The following is a 26,725-nucleotide window of genomic DNA, read 5'->3' on the forward strand; positions in this document are numbered from 1 at the left end:
AGATGTTTGTACACATTGATGAGATCCTCCCTGAGCCTTCTCTTCTCAAGGCTGAGCAGTCCCAGCTCTCTCAGTCTTTCCTCATAGGAGAGATGCTCCAGTCCCTTAATTATAGTAGCCCTTCACTGGACTCTCTCCAGTAGCTTCATGTCTTGTACTTGGAAGCCCAGAACTGGACCCAGCACTTGAGATGTGCCTCATCAGTGCCGAGTAGAGGGGAAGGATCGCCTCCCTCAGACTGCTGGCAATACTTTGCCTAACACAGCCCAGGATACCATTTGCCTTCTTTGTGCAAGGGCCCACTGCTGGCTCGTGTTCAACTGGGTTTCCGCCAGGACTCCCAGGTCCTTTACTACAAAGCTGCTTTCCAGCCAGTCAGCCCCCAGCCCATGCTGGTGCATGGGGTGGTTCCTCCCCAGGTGCAGGACTTTGCATTTGCCTTTCTTGAACTTCCTGAGCTTCCTGTCAGCCCATTTCTTCAGGGGTCCCTCTGGATGGCACGACCCTCTGGCGTATCAGCCACTCCTCCCAGCCACTCGTCATTTCTGAAGAGATGTGAGAGCAGCCGCCATCTGATGGCTCCAGTTCTCTTTATGATTTATGTTGTTACAGACAAGAGGATATTTAGGTTGTGGAATTCCTTTGTCAATGTACAAATGAGTTTTGCTAATCAGCTAAGTTGCTTAAAGGAAAGAGACTGTTTTCCTCTCAAGATAATGTGCCAAAGGACAATAACATTTTCAGCCTACAGTCGCTTCTAATCAATTCTGTGTATTGCTTTTATTTTGTCATGTATTAGGATGCAGGAAGTCAACAAATAGGCTTTTTGCTTGGAAGCTGTGGAGTTACTGTGGCCTTGACTAGCGACGCATGCCATAAAGGACTGCCTAAAAGCCCCACGGGGGAGATACCACAGTTTAAAGGTAAGCTAACCCTTGCTTATTGTGGATATCAGGGGTCATTTACTACAATAACAGTCATTGCACTTGTTTAGTTGTAGTGGATGAGGATCAGGCCCGTGAAGAAACACTTGCCACAGGAGCAGCTGTGGCTGCTGGGACATGATTGCCCCAACTGTGTGTCACTGGCTGGTAGAGATTGCTGCTCCTGCCTCATGGCTGCCAAGCAGTGCGACTGCTCCTGATCTGGTTCTCCACTGGCTCAGCTGGGCTGCTGGGATCATCTGTGGCCACAACCGAAGTTAAACCAACAGACTTAGGACTGTAGTAGATGAGAAGCATTCGTACAATTCAGTTCTATAGCTAAGTGGTAGGGACGGTAACCTCTGACAGGAGAGTGGTAATAAACTATTGGGGTCAGTAACAGCTTAAACTGCCCAGCCATTTCTTCAGGGATTGTCTGAGAAGGCCACGATAGCTGTGTTAAGAAAGCAGTTCTGGAAACCGTTCTTTCCCATGCTACGCTGAAGTTTAAAAGAAGCAATGTTTAGGTAATAGTGACACTCTGGAAGAATTTTGACTTACCTTATCCAGCAGAAGCTCGACAAAAGCTGACTTTTCTTTGTACCTCAGGCTGGCCAAAGCTGCTGTGGTTTGTCACAGAGTCTAAACACCTCTCCAAGCCGCCTCGTGACTGGTTCCCACACATCAAGGATGCAAACAATGACACAGCTTACATTGAGGTGAGTTAATGAAGATGCATCTTCTCCTCGAATCGTTGCATATGGCACTTCTGGATTAGGTAAACATCATCATTCATTTGCTAGTCACAGAAGCAAAGAACATCCTGTTTTAGCCTGTTAATAAGTAATATTTTCTAATAAATTATACTCGATATTGATTTCAGAAAAGTTAATGAAATGTTAAATTGCATTTTGGGGGTTTCTGATGTAAATGTTTTTACATCATCTATGTGGCTGCCACAATATTATATTAAACTTGCCTTGACCAATCTTGGTCTCATTCACAGTGTGGGCTTGCCCACTAGCCTTGAGATGGATAGACGGCAAGTTTCACAGTGAAGCATCAGTTCTCATATCACAACCTTCAGACCCTTTGAAAGAGAAGGAACTTCTTGTTCAAATGCTTGCCTGTCACTTACTGCTTTGTGAGTCACACTCCCCTCAAAAGACCAGCATCAGAAAGGGAAAATTAGCAATGCTGTTAAGTTTAATTTTTCTCTTTTATTTTCTTTCCCATTCTTTTTTCCCACTTCTGCATAGACTCAAATGCCTTGAATTCAGTAATGTTAGTATTGAATTTAAATGATTATTCAAAGGGAATAAGTTCAAGTGAATGGAGCAAAGGTATTTCCTATCTTCACGCAGTCAGAACACTGGGCTAGAGCAGCAGAGATGCCTCCATTTTCAATCTTGCTGATTATCTTCATCATGGAGAAAGATAAATGTTTAATTTACTTTAATTGCCACTGATAGTTTTCAGACTCTTGCATAAAGTTGCAAAAATTATTGCAATCATCAGCAATGATCTCCCACCTCTTTTTTATGTTGCTTTCTCATGACTCTCATATTCTTCTGATCAAAGAGCTTGTGCCTTTCAGACTGTATACGTATAGATTATTATAACAGCACCCAGCAAGGACTCTACCGTCAGCTTTTACCCCATGCCTTATAAGACACAGAGAGAGAAGCTCAGGTTTATTGGTTGGCCTGTAAAATCTAACGTGAACACCGAGCAGACTGTACTAGGTTATTCTCTGCTAAATCTAGCTAGTCGTTTAGTCATTAACAAGATCAGAATTGTTAGAATTATTTTTCCATAATGCCTGTATTCAAACAGCAGATGGATTTCTGATATCAAGCCTGGGAAGCTTCAGTCAAAAAGAGAAAGCCTCTCTGGAAAAAGTGTCTTTTAATAAAAAAACCCCTCCCAAACTCCTCAATACTGCTGCCTTCTTGAAATAGAGTCATTAGATGTGTCCATCATTCACCTACATAGGAAACACTTTAAACATAGCTATTAAATAATGGAAATAGGGCAACTATTGCACGTTGACTTTCCCTGCTTATTTCTTTTTAGTACAAAACATGTAAAGATGGAAGCGTGCTTGGGGTGACTGTGACAAGGATTGCACTGCTGACGCACTGCCAAGCTCTGACCCAGGCATGTGGATACACAGAAGGTATGGAGTACACTTCCCTTGCTTCATCCTTAAAATCAAGTGTGAATTGTAATTTGTTTCTCACCAGGCTCCTGTTTTATGTTTTACGTAGATCTGTGTCAAAGGCTTCTAGATATAAAACCCAATTTTTTTTCGTTAGTTTTAGAAAATATGCGCACGTTTAAATTACCTTTGTGAGAGGTACAAATAATGTCCTAGCCAATACAAATCCTGCAGTGTAGACTTACTATGAAAGTTAAGCTTTGAGGTCATCAGTCATGTTATACTGAAACTTCCTTCCTTTGAGTGGGTTTGTCTTGGGTCAATGCCATGTTCAAAAAAATAAACTCTGTTTTGTTTTTGTTGAACAGCTGAAACAATTGTGAATGTATTAGATTTCAAGAAGGATGTTGGTTTATGGCATGGGATTCTTACAGTAAGTACGTTTTTTTATTTTGTGTGAGTATTTGAAAATAAACTAACCTAATATGCTTATTACTATCACAAACTGCGATGTCCTACAGTTTCTTCTAATACAATTTTTTCTGCTTTGAAAGCAAAAAATATGTGACTTAAACCCATGATCTTCTGCTAGTGCACTTACCCATAATGAGCACGGTGAAGATGCATATTTTTATGCATCGTGTCAAGTACTCTGGCCCCATTCTTACCATCTTATTCTAATCTTACTGATGCATGATTTTGAGATCAGACTTTATAGCAGAAACAAATTAAATTAGTACTTGCCTCTAGAAGGATATGATCCAATGGCATAGCTATATTGCCACTGACTAGCTTCTCTGTCAAAACTCCCAGCAGATAGTTTTGCTAGCATTAAAGCATTTCTGATACTTTAAATTGCATAAATTGTCTACTTGCTGTTTGAATGTCTTCCTCGATTGACATAGAAGACAACTGACGTATTTTTAAGGATTGCTTCTAAAGGTGCTGCTGCAGTCAATGACTGACAAAATACTTACTATTCACTGATCATTTAAAGAACTGGTATCGTTTTGAAGGGTCACTGTTTGGGGGTCCCAGGATGTACAGGCCGTACGTGCTATGATTCCTAGGGATCTGTTATACTTTTCCCATGCAGTGTTACACTGTTCTTAATATCAAAGGGCAGTAATAACACTTCTCAAGCAGAAATGGTCTATTAGGCTTAATACCCATAAGTATCTCATGTTAAAAAAAACATCGTTATCGCTGAAGTTGAAAGCAAGCATCTAATAGAGGTTTTCTGTGCCTTCCTTTGCTATTAATCTTGGTATAAACTTAATTTTTTTCATGACTTGCCTGTAAGTGCTTTTCCTGTACCTACACTTGTGCCAGACTGAAAGGAGAACTATGTTTTGCAGTTCTACAAGTGTTTAGGTGACTAATCCACTGGGACACTTAACCTTTCTTAAGCCTAGGTTTTCCAAAAAAAATACTGTATTTAACCTGAGCTACTATGAGCGGAGACGTGTTGCCCTCAGAAGTATGTTTCTAAATGGTAACAGAAGTAAAGCAGCAGCTCATTTACAGGCTGTTTGTTTAGTAGTAACACTGAGAAATCACAAAAGCAATTGACTGCCTCAGACTGGGAGATCGGTTTTGGATCTGTCATTGGTTTCACTCAGCTGCTTTTTCTAAACTTCCTGCAACTTTTCATGACCTTGTTGAAAATACTGGAATTAGCCCACCTGGAGAAGGACTAAAAACTCCTTCATTTATTTCCTGTTAAAATAAATGGATCTCTGCTTAATCTGTGACTTCAATTTCTCTGACTATTGTCTTTTAATTAATTTGTGCCCTGCTACCATTAGTAGTTTTTTAGTCTTCACAGAGATGGATTTCTTTAGACAGATATGTTGCTGTTACTTGTCCTTTTGAGTAAAGAGTCTTCATAGATAGTGAAGTTTAGCAGGCTGAGGGATAATACCAACCTACATAGCAAACGTGCAGACATTGTTCATCCAATTTTTTTTATTTTTTCTATTTAAAGTGAATCGCTTAGAGTATAAAGAGGAAGAAAATCTGCTTCCTTTTTTTCAGTACCGCTTCCAAGTTATGATCTGATTAGTCTAAATCCTTAATCCTTAATTAAAGCATTAGAAAATGAGGGTCTGTTTCATCTTAATGTAGATAGCTAGATAGGAAAAGATAAATGCCAGCATTGACAATGAAACAAGCATAGAGTGATTTGCATAGATGCCCCTGCCCATAACACAATATAAATAACCACGATTGTTGTATAAAACCCATTTATCTTATTTGATTTCAGAGTGTCATGAACATGATGCATGTTATAAGTATTCCATACTCCTTAATGAAAGTGAATCCACTGTCATGGATACAAAAAGTCTGTCAATACAAAGGTAAGGAACAAGAATATACAGAAGTATGCTTGATAGTCAAAATCAAAAGTACAAATAAATAATACAGCTGTATAGCTTTTATATGGTGTATTAGTAATCTTCCCGTTCTTATTGCAGCAAAAGTTGCCTGTGTAAAATCCAGAGACATGCACTGGGCATTGGTGGCGCATCGAGATCAGAGAGACATCAACCTTTCCTCACTGCGTATGCTAATAGTGGCTGATGGTGCAAACCCATGTAAGCTATGCTTCTGCCGTCCAGTAGAGAATAGGGAGTGTTTTCTGTCTTGCATTTAAAGTTTCAATCTTCAGTCATCTTAGCTAAAATATTTACAAAGTATAGGGTTTGTCTACTGCAAACTAAATGATATTTATGGAAACAGTAATTAATTTTGGATTTTTTTAAAATATATTTTTCTTTAGCTAATCCTGAAGCAAACTTGATATTCCACATAACGTAAGTTGCAGTAAATCGAGTTTTGTTTAACATGAAAGACTGAAGTAAATAACCTTAAGCTATAGAAAGGATCAGAACATTTCTTCTGAATGACGGTGCTCAGATGCAGAAGTAACTGAGAATTTTAGGGGAATACTTATACTACTCTAGAGAACTACATCTGGATCACTTCATGGCAATTAATAGCATGAACTGTTTATATTATTTAAGATACCAATGTATAGATGTTCTGCTTGTTTGTAGTAGTTTGCTTTGAGTTTCTGAATTAAATCTTTAATTTGCCTCATCCTAAAGAAGAACACTGTAATGAAATTCATATTGTAAATCTAGCATTAATGGCTTTTCTATGTAAGCATAGTGAAAGGACTTTAAGCTCAAAAATTAGTCTTTATTCTCTGTATGCATACACAACTGTATATACATATAATGTCCTTTTTAAATTTTTTCTTCTGAAAAGCCTGTGTATTCAATAGTAAGTTTACAGTTTGAATAGCATCACTTCAGAAATCAGATTATTTTTCTCCTCTGATTTTTTTTTTTTTTTAACCCAGGGTCTATTTCTTCCTGTGATGCATTTCTCAATGTCTTCCAAAGTAAAGGTCTAAGACAGGAGGTCATTTGTCCCTGCGCTAGTTCACCAGAAGCTCTCACTGTGGCTATTCGAAGGTACTGTGTTGCACCAGTGGAAACAGACCCACTGTAGAATATATGTGGTAATTTGAAAAGAAATGAAAAATTTATTCAAGTATGAATCTGCATACTTAACTTCTGAATGACATTTTTAGTTTTCATTTTGTTTATGTCCAAAGAAGACATACAAGAAGAATTTGTAGAGTAATAATTTAACTTCAGTGCTTTATAATATAGTTCCCATTTCTGTAATTTTATCTAACTTTAAATGAAATAGACTGAAATGCAAAAGCTAATTCTGTAAAAAGAAGTGGAAAAATGCCACTGTAAGCATAAAATTAATTAAAATGGGGGAATTTAAGTGGAATTGCTATCAAGGAAAATCATGCTTTAAAGTAGTCTGTTTAAAGAGAATTATGACATTCTGCAGGTTGTTTTTGGCTGACTGGCACTTTTTAACCATTCATAGACTCTCAGTAATCATCTGGGAATGCCCTTTGAGTCTGGAGGATTTGTGCCTAGAAATAAAATGGATAAATTCTAATAAAACTATTAAGCCTTATGTACATGAATGTCAGTATGCAGCAGTCACCTGTCATGAGTATTGTAGCACACACTAAATGGCATAACTGTTGTCTGTTTTGGCAGAGTTTTCCAGAAGTTGTACCTTGAACAGTAGGCACTTTGTTTTTAAGTTCAGATTTCTGCAGCCATTTATAAGTGTTTCACATTTTAAAACATGCAGCATAAAACTGTAAAGCACTGTAATAGCATTAAGTAAAATACTTCCTGCCATAAAGTTTAAAATACAATGTCCTAGTGAGATTTAACTAAATTTTCAATTAGCTTTCCAACAAAACATCACAGGAAGAAAGACACGAGGCCAAGAGTGTGGTTAACTTTCAGCCACCTCATTATTAACTTAAATCATCTGAAAGCTGTCCATCAGGGACTTATTCTGTCCAGGTTAGTTTTCTTTCTGTGAACTACAGGATCTCAGAGAGCCCTTCGTTCAGCTCCACCAGCCTGTTCTCAGCTTTATACCAAGGAGTACGTTGTTTTTCCCTTGCGTTGGGTTTCCCTGCTGTAGGCTGTGCAGACCTTCACTCCCTTGGAATGAGCTCTTGCTTGTAAGTGCAGAGAGGAGGTGGAAGGGCAGCGGATGTTGCTTGTGCTGAGCACTGATTAACAGGAGAGGGTTTTCATTTCCCGTGCTAGCCCTGGAAAATCTGCCCCAGATCACAGGTTATGAAGTGGGAGAACTCACTGCATCTCAACGTACGATGGCTAGCGTGCCCTTTCTAGACTTAAACTCTATGCTTATAGCCACCTGAAGCACTAGAGATTCATTTTCAAATTAACTAGCATTGAGAGCTTACATAAAAAAATTTATTAGCACATAAAACAGTGGATAATTAAAAAAAAAAAGAAAAGGCATTTTTATCTTCAGTGCCTCGCTGTGTAATTACAGAGCAGTTCTTACTACAGTGAATGTTATTGAACACGTATCTCCTTTTTTTTGAAGTCTGTTTAATGGCAGGATAATACCAGCTGAACTTGGGAGCTTTAGTATTTTTCGTTTTATTCAAGCCATCTCCACTGACAGTAAAGTCATTATCATACAAGTTCCAAAGAGTTACAGCTGAAGTATGCATTAAAATGACTCCCTGCAGAGTACAGACCCAGAGAACTCCCTGTTAATGCTCCGACTCTTTCAAAATCTATGGTGTATTTTTACTGATCTTCCTACAAGGAAGAGTAACAAAACCAGTTCTCAGTTGAAATACCCTTATAGTTTAGAAAAAGACAGTCAGTAAAGACTAATAGGTACTTTAGCCTTAGAGCTGAGTCATGAAGCCCAATATTTAAAGGAATGTGTCATGCAAATAATTCTTTATGGTATTCCCCTTTGGTTTATTGCATATTAGTTTGAACCCACTTGCTTAAGGAAGTGCAAAAGTTTAAGTACAGGTCTGTTCCCATTTAAACAACTGGCAAAAAATAGTGGGAAAATAGATTGTATCTGTAAATGGTAGTGGTAACTGCTCTGAAAATGCTCTACAGCTATTCAGTATGAACAAATCAGCTTTGAAGTAGATGCACATTGTCCCTTTCTCATGGTTAAGGAAACTAAAGGGGTAGGTTTGTCTGATGGTTTAAGCTAAATTTACTTAGTATATGAAGTAGGTGGAATTATACCTTTGTTTAGTTGTTCCTACCTTAATCAAAGGACTTATCTTTGTCTAGCAAGCAGTCTTACAGGATTCCAAATCCAGTATTGGCAATATTGAATATGTAAAGAAAATTTAAAACGTTAACTTTAAAATAATTATAAATACATTGGAATGGCATTATTTATTTGAGACAGCCAGCATGGCTTCACCAAGGGCAAGTCCTGCGTGACCAACCTAGTGGCCACTCCATTCTATAATGGAGTGACTACATCAGTGGACAAGGGAAGAGCTACGGATGTCGTCTATCTGGACTTCTGTAAGGCCTTTGACACGGTCCCCCACAACATCCTTCTCTCTAAATTGGAGAGATATGGATTTGATGGGCAGGCTGTTCAGTGGATGGGGAATTGGTTGGATGGTCACATCCAGAGGGTAGTGGTCAACGGCTCAATGTCCAGATGGAGATTGATGACAAGGGGTGTCCCTCAGGGGTCCGTATTGGGACCAGTACTGTTTAATGTCTTCATCAATGACATAGACAGTGGGATCGAGTGCACCCTCAGCAAGTTTGCCGACAACACCAAGTTGAGTGGTGCAGTTGACATGCCTGAGGGACGGGATGCCATCCAGAGGGACCTGGACAAGCTCGAGAAGTGGGCCCGTGTGAACCTCATGAGGTTCAACGGGGTCAAGGGCAAGATCCTGCACCTGGGTCGGGGCAACCTCCGGTATCAGTACAGGCTGGGGGATGAAGTGGATTGAGGGCAGCCCTGCGGAGAAGGACTTGGGAGTACTGGTGGATAAAATGCTGGACATGAGCCAGCAATGTGCGCTCACAGCCCAGAAGGCCAACCGTATCCTGAGCTGCATCAAAAGAAGTGTGGCCAGCAGGTTGAGGGAAGTGATTCTGCCCCTCTACTCTGCTCTAGTGAGACCCCACCTGGAGTATTGTGTCCAGCTCTGGAGTGCTCAACACAGGAAAGACATGGACTTGTTGGAGCCGGTCCAGAGGAGGGCCACAAAAATGATGAGAGGGATGGAACACCTCTTCTATGAAGAAAGGCTGAGAGAGTTGGGGTTGTTCAGCCTGGAGAAGAGAAGGCTCTGGGGAGACCTCATAGCAGCCTTCCAGTACCTAAAGGGGGCTTATAAGAAAGATGGGGGCAGACTTTTTAGCAGGGCCTGTTGCGATAGGACAAGCACTAATAGTTTTAAACTAAAAGAGGGTAGATTTAGACTAGATACAAGGAAGAAATTTTTTACAATGAAGGTGGTGAAACACTGGAACAGGTTGCCCAGAGAGGTGGTAGATGCCCCATCCCTGGAAGCATTCAAGGCCAGGTTGGATGGGGCTCTGAGCAACCTGATCTAGTTGAAGATGTCCCTGCTTATTGCAGGGGGTTTGGACTAGATGACCTTTAAAGGTCCCTTCCAACCCAAACTATTCTATGACTCTATGATTCTATGATTTATATCTCATCTTCTTTCCAAGTGATTTTTCTCTTTCTGCTTGGCAGAGATATTTGCTTTAGGGATGTTCCCAGATGGATATCATGGACAGGACAAAATAAGATACCATGTATTGCAGGATTGTTGCTGGCAAGATACTTTCTAAGACAATGTATAGGTGCTGTCAGGTGCTTGGCTCCCCACCTCACTCTTCGGTCCTGGTCCTCTGACTCTATTCCCTTTCGGTGTCAGATAACTAGTTGCCTGTAAGAGGAGACTCAAGCACAGTTAACTGGTGTCTCATTCAAGGATCCACCTCAGACTACCAGGATACCAGACGTATTCTGAAATAGCAGCTCTGAAACGCTTGTCCTGTAGACTCCGGTCCTTGGCACTGACTCTTTCCTTCTGCACGCCTGCTTCCATTGCATGGCGCTTCTTGCTAACACAGGAAAAGCTGTTATCTCAACCCAGGCCACAGCAAGTGTAGCTCTATTGGCAAGTCCCCCAACATGATCCTAGCATGCCTCGTGTCTCCAGCTTCCCTCCCTGGCACCCGCCGTCCTGTACACAGCCAGTGTCTTTCAAAGCTGCACACTCTCTTCTTTTTAGCAGTCTTTAGATGTGATAAGTAATGCAAGAAAATGTATGTGATGAAAGTCTAGATGGCCTCTACTCCTAGAAGGTTGTGAGAAGCTGCATGTGCTTGCAGGAGACCTTTCCTCTCCTGAGCAGTAAAATGTGTGTTTTGAGGAGCAAGGGTGAGAGGAAGTTGATCAATAATGTCGCTGAAGTTCCTTTTACATGATGGGAATGTTATTTATCACAGCTGCTTGTTTACTAGCACCATTTGTTATGCTCTAATGCGTTTTCAAGCATGCCCACATCCTTCTTTGTTGACAATGTCACTTGAGAAATATGCCTCGTAAAACTTATTAATTGAAATTTATAGTGCCGATCACTGCAAGGCTTGCGTGAGCATGATTGGCTAAGGCCCATCTAGTATTTCAAGCACAGTAGAGGAGAAATGTCATATAAAAGGACATTAGCTGTTAAAAAATAGTTGTGTTATGATGGACTGTTTAGGAAGAATGCAGAATCTTGAACTAAATATTGGCTATTTTATCCATCTTGAAAATAGCTGGAGTGTGGCTGCTCTACGTGGATGCATTATCCACACTCAAATCAGCATCACGTTAGCTTCCGGTTTTGCATTTTAAAATGCAGGACAGTGTAAGAATCTTTCCAGACATGAAAAGCCCTGACATATTCCCTTAACTTAATAACTTGCATACGTCAACATTCGTTTGCTCAAGCCACACTCTACATACATATAATTGTATCCACTGATACAGCAGGCAGTTTTATATTGAAACAAGTTGACAGACAGCTTGTGCTGATGCTGTGGAATCGTACAACATGTCAGCAGTGAATCTGAGCAAACTGAGGCGTTACAAAGAGGCTGCATCCACAACATTTTGACCATGACTGATGAAGGTGTAATTTGTTTTAATTTTCATGGGGTAAACTAGAATAGGAAGAATTCAATTATATGCACTAAAATAAAGATGGTGAAGTCCTTGCAGCTTCCACAGATACTTGGCAGTGAATCTATTACAACCTAATTTCTTCTGTTTGGTAATTTTAACTGCTTAAGTATTGGGAGTGGGAAGTCATATCTGTGATTTAAACACAGCATACTTGTATTCTAATCTTGGCTTTGATACCAGTGTGCTAGAGTTAAGCTTTTAGTCTGGCAGGTGAGTTTGGTTTCCTAGGTTGCCCCAAAGTAGGCAACATACAGAGACTTTATCAAGTTATTTACTGATCAGTTCCAAATATTGAGAGTGCAGTTTCCCTCCGCGTAGTCTGCACTGCCTTTCAGTATTTTTAAAACAAGGCAAAAGGCCTTTACTTGGGTAATCAAACAATCTTTATAAATCTGTCTGAAAATTAAATACAAGCTGTTTTGAGTAAATGTTAGGTGTTACTTTCATCTCTGCAGCCCCATATATGTGGGTGGCTGCTGAATGGGAGAGATGACAGACATAATTACTCAGAAATGACGGAAAAACAGGATTCTGTCAGGTCTAGCAGGGGCAAAAAGAAGGTGAAATGTTAAACTCCCAAGTAGAGGAGTATTTGCAATAGTAGTCCATTAAGAATAAGTAAATGCTTACGTCTGCCTGATGGTGCACTGATGTTATAACCCATGGTTGCAGGCCAACAGATGACAGCAATCAGCCACCAGGCAGAGGAGTTCTGTCCATGCATGGTCTCACTTACGGAGTGATTCGAGTGGACTCTGAAGAAAAGCTTTCCGTTTTAACTGTCCAGGATGTTGGCTTAGTGATGCCAGGAGGTAAGGAACTTTCTTTGAAACTTACTATGATTCATCAATTTAAGTAATTAGCTGTAGAAAGTCATAGGTGGGCATACTTTGCTGTTAGACAACAAGCTTTGGGATTAGAACATGTGTACTTGAAAACATTTTAGTCCAAAAGCATTACCTTGTAAAACTTCATGGTTTGGAAATCCCAAGATTTCTTCTCTCTGTTTACCTCAGTGGCTGTCTTTACTTGCATTAGCGGTGTGCTTTAAACAACCTGTCACCACATCAGAACATCCATTCCTTAACTGTGAGATACTGGTATGGAAAATAAGAAGGTTGGATTCCGATGTCTGGAGGCTATAAATATCCATAAGCCTGACCCAGATGAGACTCAGTAGTGAAAGTTTTCATAACCTATGCTAAGGATCAACAAAATTGCTATCTGAAGGCTTGCAGAATGTTTTTCCAAAGATGTTGTGCTATCGTCCAGTTATTAGAAAGAGGAGGTATGACTGAACAGTTCATGTTGATAAATTGAAACTGAAACCAGTGCTTCTAAAGATGAAGATAAGATTTTTCATGAGAGAGCGAGATTTTAAATGAGATGTTATAGAGACTAGAAAAGGATAATACTGTAGTTTTTCATAAGAGGATGTCTGTTATGCACCAAAGGAATAAAACATAATGATGCATCTTATAAAATTTCATTTGAACAACTTAAAATAAAGGAAGATAAGATAGGTTGTTGTCTAATAATTATCATATAAGATATAATTATAGATATGCCATCTTGCACTTCATACTACATTCTGATTGTTTTAATAAAAGTACATGCTCCTGTTTATCCTCAGAGTGAGAGAAAGGTCATTCAAGATTCTTTACACTTGTACTTAAAAGACATGCTGATTCATTTCTAGTCTCCCTTGTTCATCATATCCTCTTTTCAACTGCAAAATCTACACATGCTAGACTCCAACTCCAGGGATTATAGCTAAAGCAGCATACCTGATTCTTATTCACATGGCTGACACATAAAATAGTGCTTCTTCCTCAGACCAGTGCTTTCTAATCCCTCCCGTTTAGCTCCTGCTGTCTCTGCAGTCCTGGAAGACCAGTGAAAGGGAGTCTGAGCTCTGATAAATTCTTAGTAAAACAACTGTACTAGTCTGCTAGAATATCTTGATCTCTCATATGGTGTTACTTGCTACTTTGTGAGAGGTGGATTTCCTGGTTGCCTGCCTCCCTGGCAGTGTAATTATTATCAAGAACTCCATTAGGATATTTCATTTTGCACTGACTGCAGCAAATCTGGTCTTCAGTATGCAAAACTGGGAACACAATCCCATTTCACAACAACATTACAGATCAACTGAAATTTTAGAGACCAAGGCAAATGAGGTTTTGTTATGTGTAAAGACTGAGTTTACATAAAGATCTTTGCATTCTTGAAATATTACTTATAATACAAATAACATTTGATAATGTTGAACACCTTAATGTTTGAGAAACCAGTTGTTAGACATTATTCTACATATAATTTATTTATGTCAACTCCACCACGATGTCTTTCCCACAGCATTTATGTTATTCTGTAGTTCGTTTTATAATATTTTTTAAAGTCCTTTGCTCTCCCTCTAGCTATAATGTGTTCAGTGAAGCCAGATGGAATTCCTCAGCTCTGTAAAACAGATGAAATAGGAGAACTTTGTGTATGTGCTATTGCAACGGGTACATCATATTATGGACTCTCGGGCATGACCAAAAATACTTTTGAGGTAAGCTGACCAAAAAATGCTATATAAAATCCTTCCTTTTTAAGTTTTTCTATTTTGAGATAATATTTAATATAAAATATTGATAGTAATCATATCAGAATAGCAGTAATAATCAATGCTTGTGGCTTGGGACCTGTACTCTAGCCAGATAAACTGCACTGAAGCCCATTTCATTAAGTGCAATAGTAGATCTTTATGTGGGTTTAGTTTTGGCTCTGAAGAGCTTTTACTTTAATTTTGAAAGAAGATACCAGGGGCTGAAACAATCAGAAGGAAAGCAGGAAGAAAAACAAAGTTCAAAAGGTAATGCTGTACAAATCTATGAGCTAGCTATGTGCAGAATTTGATTGTTGCAAACAGTAGGAAGGCTGCTGGGTATCTTTAAAAAGCAGTGTCCAACATTTCCACAAGGCAGCCAGCATTAAAGGCTTGCATTTATACAGAATCCTGACAGATGTAGTCTTCAAGAGGTAACTGAATAACAAAGATACCTTTTCCTAATTAGTCCCCACCTGCTTTTGTTTGAATTGCCTTAGGTGAAAGCCTTTTTGCTTTGTGGAATCTGTTTTCCAGCAGGTTTCAGCTCCACTGCAGACAGCTGTATTGATAGCTCTGTTGTACCTGCTCACTTGTTATCATTAGCTTCTGCTGAAGCCAGTATGAAAGGCTGAACATTTTGAATATGTGAAATATATGAACATTTTGAACATATGAAAGACTGAGATTTTTATTAAGTTCTGATTGTTTTCTCTTTTAATCTTTGAGAAAGAAGTTAAGAAAAATACATTTACATTTCCCTTAACAAATGCTGATATTACCATTTTTAATAGATCAAACATGACTAATATCTCCTGCAAAATGCAGATCTGAATGTTATAAACACAATACTTTAAATAATTAATGGAGACTAGTGGATACGATTCTCCATCCTGCTATTGAAGCCAGGAATCCTACTATGCTATTGTGATCTGAAGTTTGTTGATAGCTGATTACTGTGCTACAAATACAAATGGCAATACCCAATGTGAATGATAATCCCAGATTTGACATACGTCAGGGCAGAAAGGTACTACGTTCATTTTGTAGCACTTGCTCTAATTGTAAAATCATTCATAACTCATAACGGGGTCTGCAGTTTAGCAGCATATTTAGACTGATTTAGACTTACTCCTAATGGTAAGCAAATAAATTGCCATTGAATGAGCAGAACAACTAATTTTTAAAGTTAAGCAAGTTCTTAGGAGCCCTCTCCAGGTGGGCCTCTTTTCTGTTTTACTCTGTAATTCATGTTTCAAATATTAGAGAGTCAAAGAGTTTTGTGTTCCTGAAATGAATTATGGCTGAGGATGTGTAAGCATTAAATCTGTTCAATAAGAGTCACCCATGGGCATCTGGCAGCAGAATTTGACCTTTCTTTTTAGATGAGCCTTGAAGGACACTATATAGCCATGGTCTTCCACTTGCCATTGTCTTAGATAACTTGCCTTTAAACTATTTCAGTTTAAAGAAGTGACGGCAGGGAAATGTGGTTGTGTCAGAATGCAGCTCAAAGTAGCTCACATGCCAGAAGGGTAATGCTGTGCTAGTTAGGATAGAAAAAGCAGTAGAAATCTGTCCTGTGGAAGTCACGTATGCATCTGATGATCAAACATTTAGAGAGGCTCTCTATAGGGCTGTATTTTCACTTTTAGACATGCTACAGAAGGCATTATCACTGGTATTGTGAGGACTTAATTGACCTTAGATAAAAATGTGGTCAGCTGCAAGAGTCATTAATGTACAGTACCTTAAAATAGCTTCACTTCTAGCCTGCTTATTTCTTTATACTGTGCTGGAAATGAGCATGAGGTACTGAAAAAAACCTCTACTGTAATGTTTATGATTTAATCTCTCAGTAACCTATACATAGCATCTCAGGTTAGCTGCACTCTGCATAGCAGTTTTTTTTATTCAATACTGTTTATGTTGATTTTTTTTTTAAGGTCATAAATGATTTACAGAGCCATGGTTAGGGAAAATGTGTATGGTAAACAGAGTGGGATTGAACTTGCTGGAACTCAGGTACTGAAAATTGCACACAGTAGTCTAGGAGTTTCCTGACACTGCCTTTATGGTCAGTGAAGAGTAAAGAGCATCACCAGTGACCTATTTACTTCATTCCAGAAGAGCCATCACGAGAGAGCACGCCTGAAATATTTCACAGCGTGATGTCTGTGTATAGAATTGAAGCCCTGTGTTTCTCTGTCTTGCAGGTGTTTCCTATGACCAGTTCTGGTGGCCCTATCACTGAATATCCTTTTATAAGGACCGGACTACTAGGCTTTATAGGACCAGGTGGGCTTGTCTTTGTTATCGGCAAAATGGATGGTTTGATGGTTGTCAGTGGAAGAAGACATAATGCTGATGACATTGTAGCAACAGCACTGGCCGTGGAACCAATGAAATTTGTCTACAGGGGAAGGTTTGATCCTTTCTTTTCTTATATTATGTAGAAATCCTTATTTTGCTTAGACCAGGTGTAAGTGACCCAAAATGCTTTCAGAAGGCAGTGCCTAATCTGCACTGTGGTTTCCCTCCATTGCTGTTTATATTGCTAGAACCAGGAGACAGCAGAGGGAAGCCTAAGACAGTGTTGAAGCAGACTTTAGATACCAAGGTCCGAAACTGTGATTATTAAAATTTCCAGTTGAACAGCTGGTTAATTCTGAAGGTGTTGACTCAACAGGATCCTTTCTGTCTGAGTTGAACATTTCCAATATGCCTAACACTGAAGTTCTTGAACATGACAGCGGTTCCTTGTGTGACCTTCCTAATGTGCAGGAGACTGAGCAGGAGATATATAAAACTTCTGAAGAGCCTAATGCAGTAACATGCACTCACACTTGATCACATGGCAGACCTCTCACAAAATGATATTGCAATTACTTTCTTCTAAGATGGGGCCGAAGAAGGTGCTTGTGCTGACTGTTATATAACAGCTTAACAACCACCTTGGAGTGACCCAGATTTAGTGCTTTTCTTATCCCAAGAAGGTTCACTTCTCCAACCCTGCTGTGACATTATGCCTGTATTTACATGATTCTAGAACAAAGCTCCCTATTTCTCCTCCAGAAGTTGTCCGAAATTGTTCTTGTTGCTTTTTCCCCTTGTTGCTTTTTCCCCATAAATAAAATACTAATTGATGCACCAGTTGTCTGAGTAATAAATAACAAAATTGTAGTTATGGAGGATTAACTTAGAAGACAGGTTTTTCCATCTGTCCTGGCACTAAATACTCTTCTCCTTCTCTTCTATAGAATAGCAGTGTTTTCAGTGAGCGTGCTGCACGATGAAAGGATAGTTATTGTTGCTGAGCAAAGGCCAGATTCAACAGAGGAAGACAGTTTTCAATGGATGAGTAGAGTTCTCCAGGTAATGCTCTTTATGTACGTTTGGAAGCTATTTTTTCCTGCTTTATATTCTTTTTATTGATCTTTCAGGCCCCCAAGGTAACTGACATTTGTCTTTGAGTAATTGTAAGTCCACCTTCAGTTGCACTTGCACGTAATAAGCACAAAATGAGATTCTTCTGAGTGACAGTTCCTATCTGGACCACACATATCCAGAGAGTGATCCTTTTCCTAATTAAAATGCTATAAGAAAAAAGGGATGAATTGAAGTAAGTAATAGCAAGGAGAGAGTAGTGTATGGTTTATAAGGATATAGTCATCCATTACTTCAAAAGGGTAATGAATGAATGTATTATATTCTCTTACTGTCAAAAGCTACCAAAGTCTCTTACTAAACAGTCATTGGCACTGATACGGAGTTGACCTCATCAAAAGTAGATATACATATCTGAGCTAGATCTGCAAATATTTTTTTTTAATCAGTGGGAGAGAATTATGTGTTTCTAGTGCACCATGTTGAAAGCTAAAATAAACTGAATGAAACACAGCCTAAAAATACCGATTTGTCTCCACTGAAATGAAGGGAAGTGATTGATGAGCTCAGATCTCTGTATCTACAGTGAGATTATCTGCATAGAGGACACCTATTGCAAGGAATTCCATTCAAGCTGTCTGGTGGGTCATGCAAGGCATATACCACTGTGATGAAACCCACCTTGGTGGTGGTGGTTGACAGTTTGAGCAGAAGACATAAGCTACTGAATACTAAAAAATTCTGATCTTTGCCTTACATATAGCAGTCCATGTTAAGGCAATATCATTACCATACTCAAAGTTTTTTCAACTCTAATGTCCACACAGAAAAAATTAGATACTTTAGATAGCAGTCATCTTCCATCTCCTCCATCTCCATGGTTAAGCCAATTCTCACTGAAAAGCAATAGGTTTAATGGAGATGTAGTCAAATTAAGTCTGTCTGTTGCTACCTTGTGAAATGGTCTCAGCTCTGTCTACAGCTGGTCACCTGTTACTTCCACTTCCTTTTCCTACCTTCCTTTCTGTCCTTCCTCAAGGAGTCTTCTCAGGTAAATACACTGCAAACATCTTTTTTGCTTTACCCAAGAACCAAAGAAAAAGATCCCACACAATTCAGAGAAGATGTTTTTATTCATTATTGCTTTGTACTGAATAAGAAGGGGAATCTGTCTACCGTATCCTTGAAGAAACTGAACAAATAAGCTTTCGTCCATCTCAAGACAGGTTTATCTGCTCTCTTGATTTAAAAGATAGCTACATTTCATACAGCTAGAGGCATCTCATATTCACAGTAGATCTAAATTATTACCAAGAAAAGCTAGAACCGCTACCTTGTCCGTCACACAGAAAGCCTTTGAAGCACCTAGTAGCACCTAGGGCAACTGTTGTAGAAGGAAAGGCTTTTGGATTGCCCATGTTTCAATAATTTTTATCAAGTAGCAAGCTCCTAAAGAAAAGGTTGAAACTCTTGACTTACACTTCTCCTGTTTTGTCAGCTGAGGGTTTTTGTGACTTTTACAGAAATCATGTCTTACACCATCATAGCCAGTAGAATTCAGTACTGAACACTGTGGGAATCCTGTGTCAAGTTACTCCTGCCAAAAGTCAATCCTGTTATTCTGAGTATGATCAAGTCACAGCAGTGTCTGAGAATGGTAGGCCATATATCAAAATACACATATGTGTGCCTGCTTTCATCACCCATGTGTGAAGTCTGCAACTCTGGCATGCGTCACTATGCGAACAAGAAGTTTCTGGTTCCACTTCAGCTGAGAGCGGAGATGGAGGACAGAAGCCAGGAACATGCAGGATGCTTTGTGCTTCCTTCCCAATCAGAGTTTTAATGACAGATGTCAGGAAGTAGTAACCAGTTGTATCTGAATCATCTGCTGGTGATGAGCAACATAACAATATCACGCTTGTGTCATGAGTCTCAATGACATCCATGATAACAAACTCTACCAAATTGCTACTCATTTCTGATTATATTTGTGAGGCTCGTCTGACACTCTGCGTGTGCTGCCCTGTGCCAGCCCTGCCTTACGCTGCCTGCTTCTTCTGTGCCTTGCTGTGTCTCCGCATCTCTTCCCTAGAGCTGAGCTGCGTCAATTTGCAGAACTTCTTTCCAGTGGGTTGCACATATTCTGACTCTCCCTGACCCTTCCTGCTCCTCAGCAGAGGGCTGAAGGATGGTAGAGCTGCTGTACGTCCGGGCCTATGTTAGACTGCATCTAGGGGTTTTAGCAGAGGCGTGGTTGGGAGAGAGTGGTCAGGCTGGGTATAGAGTTTCTTGAGAGTAGTGAAGGAGGAGGGTGTTTTAGTGACAGTGTGAGTGAAGATCCCAGGTCACCCAGCAGTTCAGTCAGGTGGATCCTAGATACTCATTCATCTCCCAGGCTGCTGCAAACTGATCTGACCCTTCAGGCAGGGTTGTGGTTTCTGTACCTGGCAGACTGGATGTTAGTTTTACCAGTGCCAGCACGCTGGCAGGACTTGACAGGACTAGGCAAAGCTAGGAGATCTATTGCAGAACTGGAGAGTGTCTGCCCAGAGAATTTTGTCAGAATGAGATGTTTTCTTAGCTTGAATGACATAGCAATCTGGACTCTGCAAGTCTGGTATCTCTAATCCGTTTTCTCAATGAAACAGAGGGATAAAGATTTGAGATACTCTGTTTACTTCTGGCTGGACAGAGTCATTTCAAAAACCAAACCATCTTATCAAGAGGCATAAATGCCAGCAGTATTAAAATTGACTGGTACTCTTCTTTCTCAGAATTTTAAGGCTCAGTTCATCAGTGCTCATCCTTGTGAAACAAAGTCATTCCCTGCTTCAGAAATGTGCCAAATTCGAAAATGTGAAAGGTGACAATTTTGAATGACCCATGGCATTTTATCAGGCATTGTGCTGCAGAGGTAGCTATCAAAGGAGACAGTTCGGAAGTCACTGGGGAATCTTTATATATAACACCCCTCATTCAACCCCACCTGGGTATTGTTTTCCATTCACCAACTCCAGGAGCCACACTGTTTTATGTCTGAATAAGAGTGGTTACCTGCCCTGTAACGGTTTTCCTTCAGGCTGATGTCAGGTGAGGATCCCATGTTTTATAACTGCTTTTCAGAACCTACACATACCATCACGATTAGGAGGTTATGATGGTTTCTGCCAGAAACATGAGACATTGTGTGTTGGCTGTCATATATATCTCGCTATTGCTGATCTTTCAGGTAAGGTGTCTGTAGACCAGCAGCGAGGTCTTCCAATACTACCGTGAGATCTACCACTACTAAAACGGCAGTGTTTGTAAAATAAGTAACTGCTTTATTATTCTTTCTTACAAAATTTTGCAATCAAATCAATAAAAAAATGAAGCAAACAGAAGCCAAAAGCAAAGCATTACTTAGAGTCTCTGTAGAAGTAATGAGTAATTTATTGGTCTACTCTTAAGTACATAACTATAAATGATTATTTGATTCTCAAAATATAGATGCTATCTTCAAGGCAACAGACGTATGCATTCTCTTTTCTCACAGTTAAAAATTAAAATGCAAGTTAAGTATATTACATTTTTGAACATTTAACTACTCATTAGAGATGCTGTCTGTAATTTGTTTCTCAGTCTGCATGAATGTCTGAAGTTGTTTTTCTAACTCGCTGCAATTTTTGTTACCAATGTAAGGAAAATAACTAGTTAAAATGTGTACAGAATTAAAATCTAAGTGCATGGATATTCATGTTTATGTAAATAAATTACATAGATACTGTACGTTATAGATTTCTTGAAAGTGATGCAGTTTACTCCACTTGTCAGACAATGAATATGGTTACTATAAGATTCAAAGATGCTTATTTTTCAGATTTTCATTCAACAGATTTTTTTTTCAAGTGGATTGTTTCATAGTTTTCCCTTATATTGTTGTCATTTCCCATTCCTACCTGACAATCTTTTACACCATAATCAGGGAGTGAAACAGTTATTATCTTAGAAAAAAATTAAAAATTCATAAGCTACATACATCAGTAAGTATATGGTGATACCCGTGTAACCGTTGAAATTTTTCTTTGCTCTGCAAGGTGGACTGGATGTTAAGTTAATAGGAATCCTTTGAACTTCAATTCTGAGAAGTGCGCAGGTTAAAATCAGTTTCACATGGGTTGCCAGCCCATCTTAGTAATAAATTTCCAGGATACGTGCTGCTAACATGTGCCTAAGAGGGATGCCTAGGTAGCATTTCTTAATAGATTTCTGTGTATTTATCACCAGGTTTTTGTTTGCTTTTTTATCCTCTGGAATGAATGTAATAACGTCAGTGTTACATTTCCGTCCACCTGTTCCCACTGAAAAGAACCTCCTTATCACTGACATTGCTGAAGTGTCTTTCCATTGCCAGTTAATTATTAGGGTTGTTTTATGCAGTAATTCAGAACAACATGTGCTTATTAGAATGATGAAAAATTAGCCTTTCAGTAAAATCGACTTCCTGCTTTTTTTAGGCTATTGACAGTATTCATCAAGTGGGAGTCTACTGCTTAGCGCTCGTACCAGCAAACACACTTCCCAAGACGCCGCTGGGAGGAATACACCTGTCAGAAACCAAACAGCTCTTCTTGGAAGGATCGCTGCATCCTTGTAATGTGCTGATGTGTCCCCACACATGCGTAACAAACCTGCCTAAACCAAGGCAAAAACAACCAGGTAAGATGAGTGAAGGCAAAGGGACCATGACTTAATGCTGTGTGTTCATGGGACTGTATGGAGCAAAATCAAGTAACTGTTAATGCAGGTGAGAATTGGCTTGGTCAGCTGTTCCTGTTAAATATTCCAGGTGTGTTAAGGACATCATTGGTTTTGGCAGAAGCTAGAAGTACCTTCACAAAGAGTGCAAGGAAAAATGCTCCAAAAACCTGAGTTCAGTAAAGATGAAGACGTTTTTATCACTCTACAAGGCACTGCTGAGACCACACCTGGAGTTCTTTGTAAATTCCTAGTCAGTTATGTTTAAAGAGGATGGACTGAGACCAAAACAGAGAAAGATAAAATCTTGGCTTATTTGAAGGCTGAGTTTGTGAAGTAGAAATAGAGAGGAAGAGGACTGTTGACACTAAATAACAGTGTTGGAAGAAGAGCAAATACTTAAAAACTGGTCGTGAATAAATTAAACCGAAGAATGAGGATAAAGGTTTTTACCTGAGTAGGGAGGTTCTGGATTAGTCTTACAGCAGGTAAATTTGAGGGAAAACCCTAACTAGTTTTAAGATAGTTCTTCAGAAGTTCTCCCACACTTTATGAAGAATATTGGATGAAATGGTATAGCAAGACACTGACTCAAGAGAACGAGAAAGCCCTTGTAGCCTGCTGTAGTCCAGTCGCAGGTTACTCATACCCAATGAACAAGCAAATTTTAGCAAATTTTTGACTTTGAATCCAATTTCAGATTTTATCTGTAGCCTCAGGCTTAAGACCTGAATTCTAAGTGTTGGTTACTTTCCACTTTGAAAACCAGCTTGGAATATGAAATGTTTTTGCCCTCTGGATCTCGAATATGGGGACTATCCATCATGAATTCAGTGCAAGTTTGCCAAAACCATCAGTTTGTTTCTTTATTTAAAACCTGTGGACAAATGTTTCAGACATCAAAACCGTAATCTCAGTTTGCAGATACTGGGAATGTCAGAGGTTAACAGTGACACTTCCACTAACTTAATGAAAGCAATGAAGCCTTTAACTGCAGTGCTCACTTTGGTATTTCCTTGTTGCTGCTTCGCAACGTAATCACTGAATTAGGATCAGTGCAGTGGAGATACTTACAGATACATTATGTATACATTATATATCACTATGGTAAAAGCAATGCCAGGAACGCAGAAACCAAACTGATAGCATCACATTCTCCCATTGTGCATAGTTGTGACATACCCAGAGGATATTGCTTTCATCTTTTTAAAGCGGAGTAGTCTGTAGATATTGTTTATTGTACATTATCTGGTTACTTACACATCTTGTATTTTGACACTTATACCACATACCATCACTGAGACAAAGCTTGGATATCATAGACTAGAAGTAAAGCCTGGTATCAATTGCAGTTGATCAGTAATCCATGCTGGAGAAGCAGAAAACAGATGTTAACATGAGCATAAATGGTATCTGTAAGACAGGTATTTCTCCCTAATGGCAGCAACAAAACGTCAGTGAAGTCCACCTCATGGACCGGTGTCAGCCATGGCATCTTCGTTTCTTCTGAAGTGAAGTTATTTATCTGCAGTCTCTACCTTGTGCTAAAGCGCTTGCATATATTTTATCATATGCACCATCTGCCTTCCTAATCCTTGTCACTTCATGGCTATAGCATTACAGAATTGCTAATATAGATGCAACTTAGCCCAGGGAACAGACAAGAGAAATAGGAACATTGTCCTTGAAGCCTGGATACATCTCATCTGGCTTTAGGCACTTGAGTGGACATGCCTAAATTAGGAGCTGCATTTTCCAAAGGTTCCTCATATCAAGGCAGGCAAGATGTGTCTCTGGCTGTAGAGACCCCACGCTAAATGGACTCCTCAGTTAGATGTGTTTAGAGAGGAAGAATCTAGGCCTACATATCTTCTATCTACTTCTGGTCCATCAACCAAAGTTTGTATCAGCAGAGGTGTGCTCAAGGTTTGGTGTTGTGGATAGCAATGAGGAAAATATCGTGTAATGCAAAAGAAATAAAAAGAATTTTCATCCACAAGCGAAGGATTTTTATTGCACTTAGCACATTTCTGCTTTATTCTAGAAATTGGCCCTGCCTCTGTGATGGTGGGGAACTTGGTCTCTGGAAAAAGAATTGCACAGGCCAGTGGTAGAGATTTGGGGCAAATAGAAGATAATGACCAAGCCAGAAAGGTAAGCTAAACTTTTCTGATACGGCTTATATTTAGCTAGTCAGGACACTTAGCAGTACCTGGATTGTATTATTATTATTGCGGAATTTGTTGATGGCTTTTTTAAATTCACACTAAAGTATTTCAGAACCCCCTTTACAGATAAATATAAAATAGATGTGAGGGGAGATCACTACATTTCATTTGTATGGATTTTTTTTCGTAAGTTTACATGGGACAACAGAACAAACATGGTGGAAAGTGTTAATGGGGCTTCTACCAGAAATCACCCTCTATTATATCTTTTTTACTAGTTCAAGTGGAGTCCAGGGAATTTTGTTTGCATATATGGTCCTGACCTTATTTTTTGTTATTTTCATCCTGTAAAATTAAGTTGAAATTCAGCTCTTTTGGGGGCTTATGTGAGTAATTAAATTAGTAAGTTCTAAGCTGTATAAATATTTATATATTTATAGTAAGAAAAAGAGAGGAAACTAAAGAATTAAAATTGTGCTTAAATTCAGAGAGATCAGTAAGAACTGTTTTATTGCTTTGAAAGTATATGTAGTAATATATCATAATCCCAGCAGTGGCTTCACTTCCAGAGAGGCTGCTATTACCATGCAAAAGCACCTTGCTATAAATATGTGTGATGACAAGAGAATTATTCATGTTTAGTGCTTCTGGGTATTGATGTAAAAGGTAGCATATAAATAAGAAAGACATAGCTAAAATAGCAAAAATAGTTATCTGGTTTTTAAAGTCAAAAAGTTATTTAGTATCATGACTATCACTCTGCTTTATTTTAGTTCCTCTTCCTCTCAGAAGTGTTGCAGTGGAGAGCTCAGACCACTCCTGACCATGTACTTTACACTCTACTCAACTGCAGGGTAAGAAGCTCAGACCATTACTCTGACAGGCTGCAGTATGGGAAAAGGCACACTGGTATTTCAGCGGCACCTGCTTGTGCTATGGCTGAACGCGACCTTTCTGTTTCTTTTCCCATTAATACTCAGCTGTTATATTTAATGTTCACTGAGGCAGAAAGGAAAAGAGAATAATCATTGCCGGTTGTCAAAATATAGATTGCTTTTGTATCAGACAGTGCGCCTTACACATTTCTCATTTCTTTTTCCACCACATATATGTTGTGGGTGAGCTGACACTGCAAATCTGTTTCAATACTGATCATTCCTATACCAACGAGTAGTATTTAATACTGCTCACCATCCTGATTTCCAATTTGAAAAGCACAGGCTTGGCAAAATCGAAGCATTTTCCCTAAATAAAACAATGATTGTTGGTTTTGAGACCGGACCATCTGGGGGAGGTGTGAGAATGGGGAAAGGAGGTGAAGAGAAGAAGAGGTATGTCCAGAATCCAGCCAGGTCTGCAGAGGATCACTAATAAATCTCTGCATAGCCTACATGAGGTGGCAGCCTGGCACAGCATTTCATTGCTTATCAAAAATGAATTCATGCATGTCACGTGGTATAGAACTTAGCTTTACTAAAAGTGGGTGATTACAGACTTCCTAGATGATTGTAGATGACAAACCAATAATTCCCAAGACCACTGTAGAGAATTAAAGTCTGATTTCAAACCATCCCACCACAGTACATCTAGACACATCTGTCAAAACTGGAAAACATACGTAGTGTGTGAGGGTCTCCAGGAGAGGAGGGGCCTGGAATAGTGCTATTTCCCTGGGACACCTGGAGTAGCTGGTGTTGTCTCGGCCCATGTGGTTGCTACGCAACTTGGAAGGATTCTGAAACTTCCAGTAATTTGTGAACCTCTGTGAAGACCACTTACTGTATTTACAGGATATGCTTCCACAGCCCATATTACGGTGCTGGTACCAAAGTTCAGTTTGAGGCTACCAATAAGTCATTAAATGACCTTTTTTAAATACAGATTAGTAGCTAATATTATGTGAAGATGTGCAACTTGACAGATAATGGTGAAGTAGTAATGTAGTTCTCTGTGGCAAAGCAGAAAACTTGAGAGGCAAAGCTGCTTATAGATTCAATATTACACCATTAAAATAGTGCATTATTCTGTCCTGTAAGTTAGGAGCAAAGATGCTGTGAGGAAGAGGCAATGATATGTACTGTCCCATCTCCTCCACACAGGCTGTTGCTTTTGAGCTTTAAATAAAGCCAGGCTT

At 39.3% G+C, this 26,725-nt stretch overlaps 1 protein-coding gene across 2 annotated transcripts in view; it reads left to right on the forward strand.

Annotated features, from left to right (window-relative positions):
* The window catches only part of DIP2C (disco interacting protein 2 homolog C), a 337,937-nt gene that overhangs the window by 249,176 nt on the left and 62,036 nt on the right, over nt 1-26,725 (forward strand). For both annotated transcript variants that reach the window (XM_050891661.1, XM_050891662.1), the window contains 14 exons: nt 800-923; nt 1,533-1,642; nt 3,000-3,102; nt 3,453-3,517; nt 5,351-5,444; nt 5,562-5,681; nt 6,452-6,566; nt 12,376-12,515; nt 14,124-14,260; nt 16,513-16,721; nt 17,557-17,671; nt 22,183-22,384; nt 24,468-24,577; nt 25,365-25,445. In XM_050891661.1, coding sequence (XP_050747618.1) covers nt 800-923; nt 1,533-1,642; nt 3,000-3,102; nt 3,453-3,517; nt 5,351-5,444; nt 5,562-5,681; nt 6,452-6,566; nt 12,376-12,515; nt 14,124-14,260; nt 16,513-16,721; nt 17,557-17,671; nt 22,183-22,384; nt 24,468-24,577; nt 25,365-25,445 — 1,725 coding nt within the window. The remainder of the gene's footprint in view (nt 1-799; nt 924-1,532; nt 1,643-2,999; nt 3,103-3,452; nt 3,518-5,350; nt 5,445-5,561; nt 5,682-6,451; nt 6,567-12,375; nt 12,516-14,123; nt 14,261-16,512; nt 16,722-17,556; nt 17,672-22,182; nt 22,385-24,467; nt 24,578-25,364; nt 25,446-26,725) is intronic.

This window comes from Gymnogyps californianus, chromosome 2 (assembly GCF_018139145.2).
Source record: "Gymnogyps californianus isolate 813 chromosome 2, ASM1813914v2, whole genome shotgun sequence".
Taxonomy (NCBI): domain Eukaryota; kingdom Metazoa; phylum Chordata; class Aves; order Accipitriformes; family Cathartidae; genus Gymnogyps; species Gymnogyps californianus.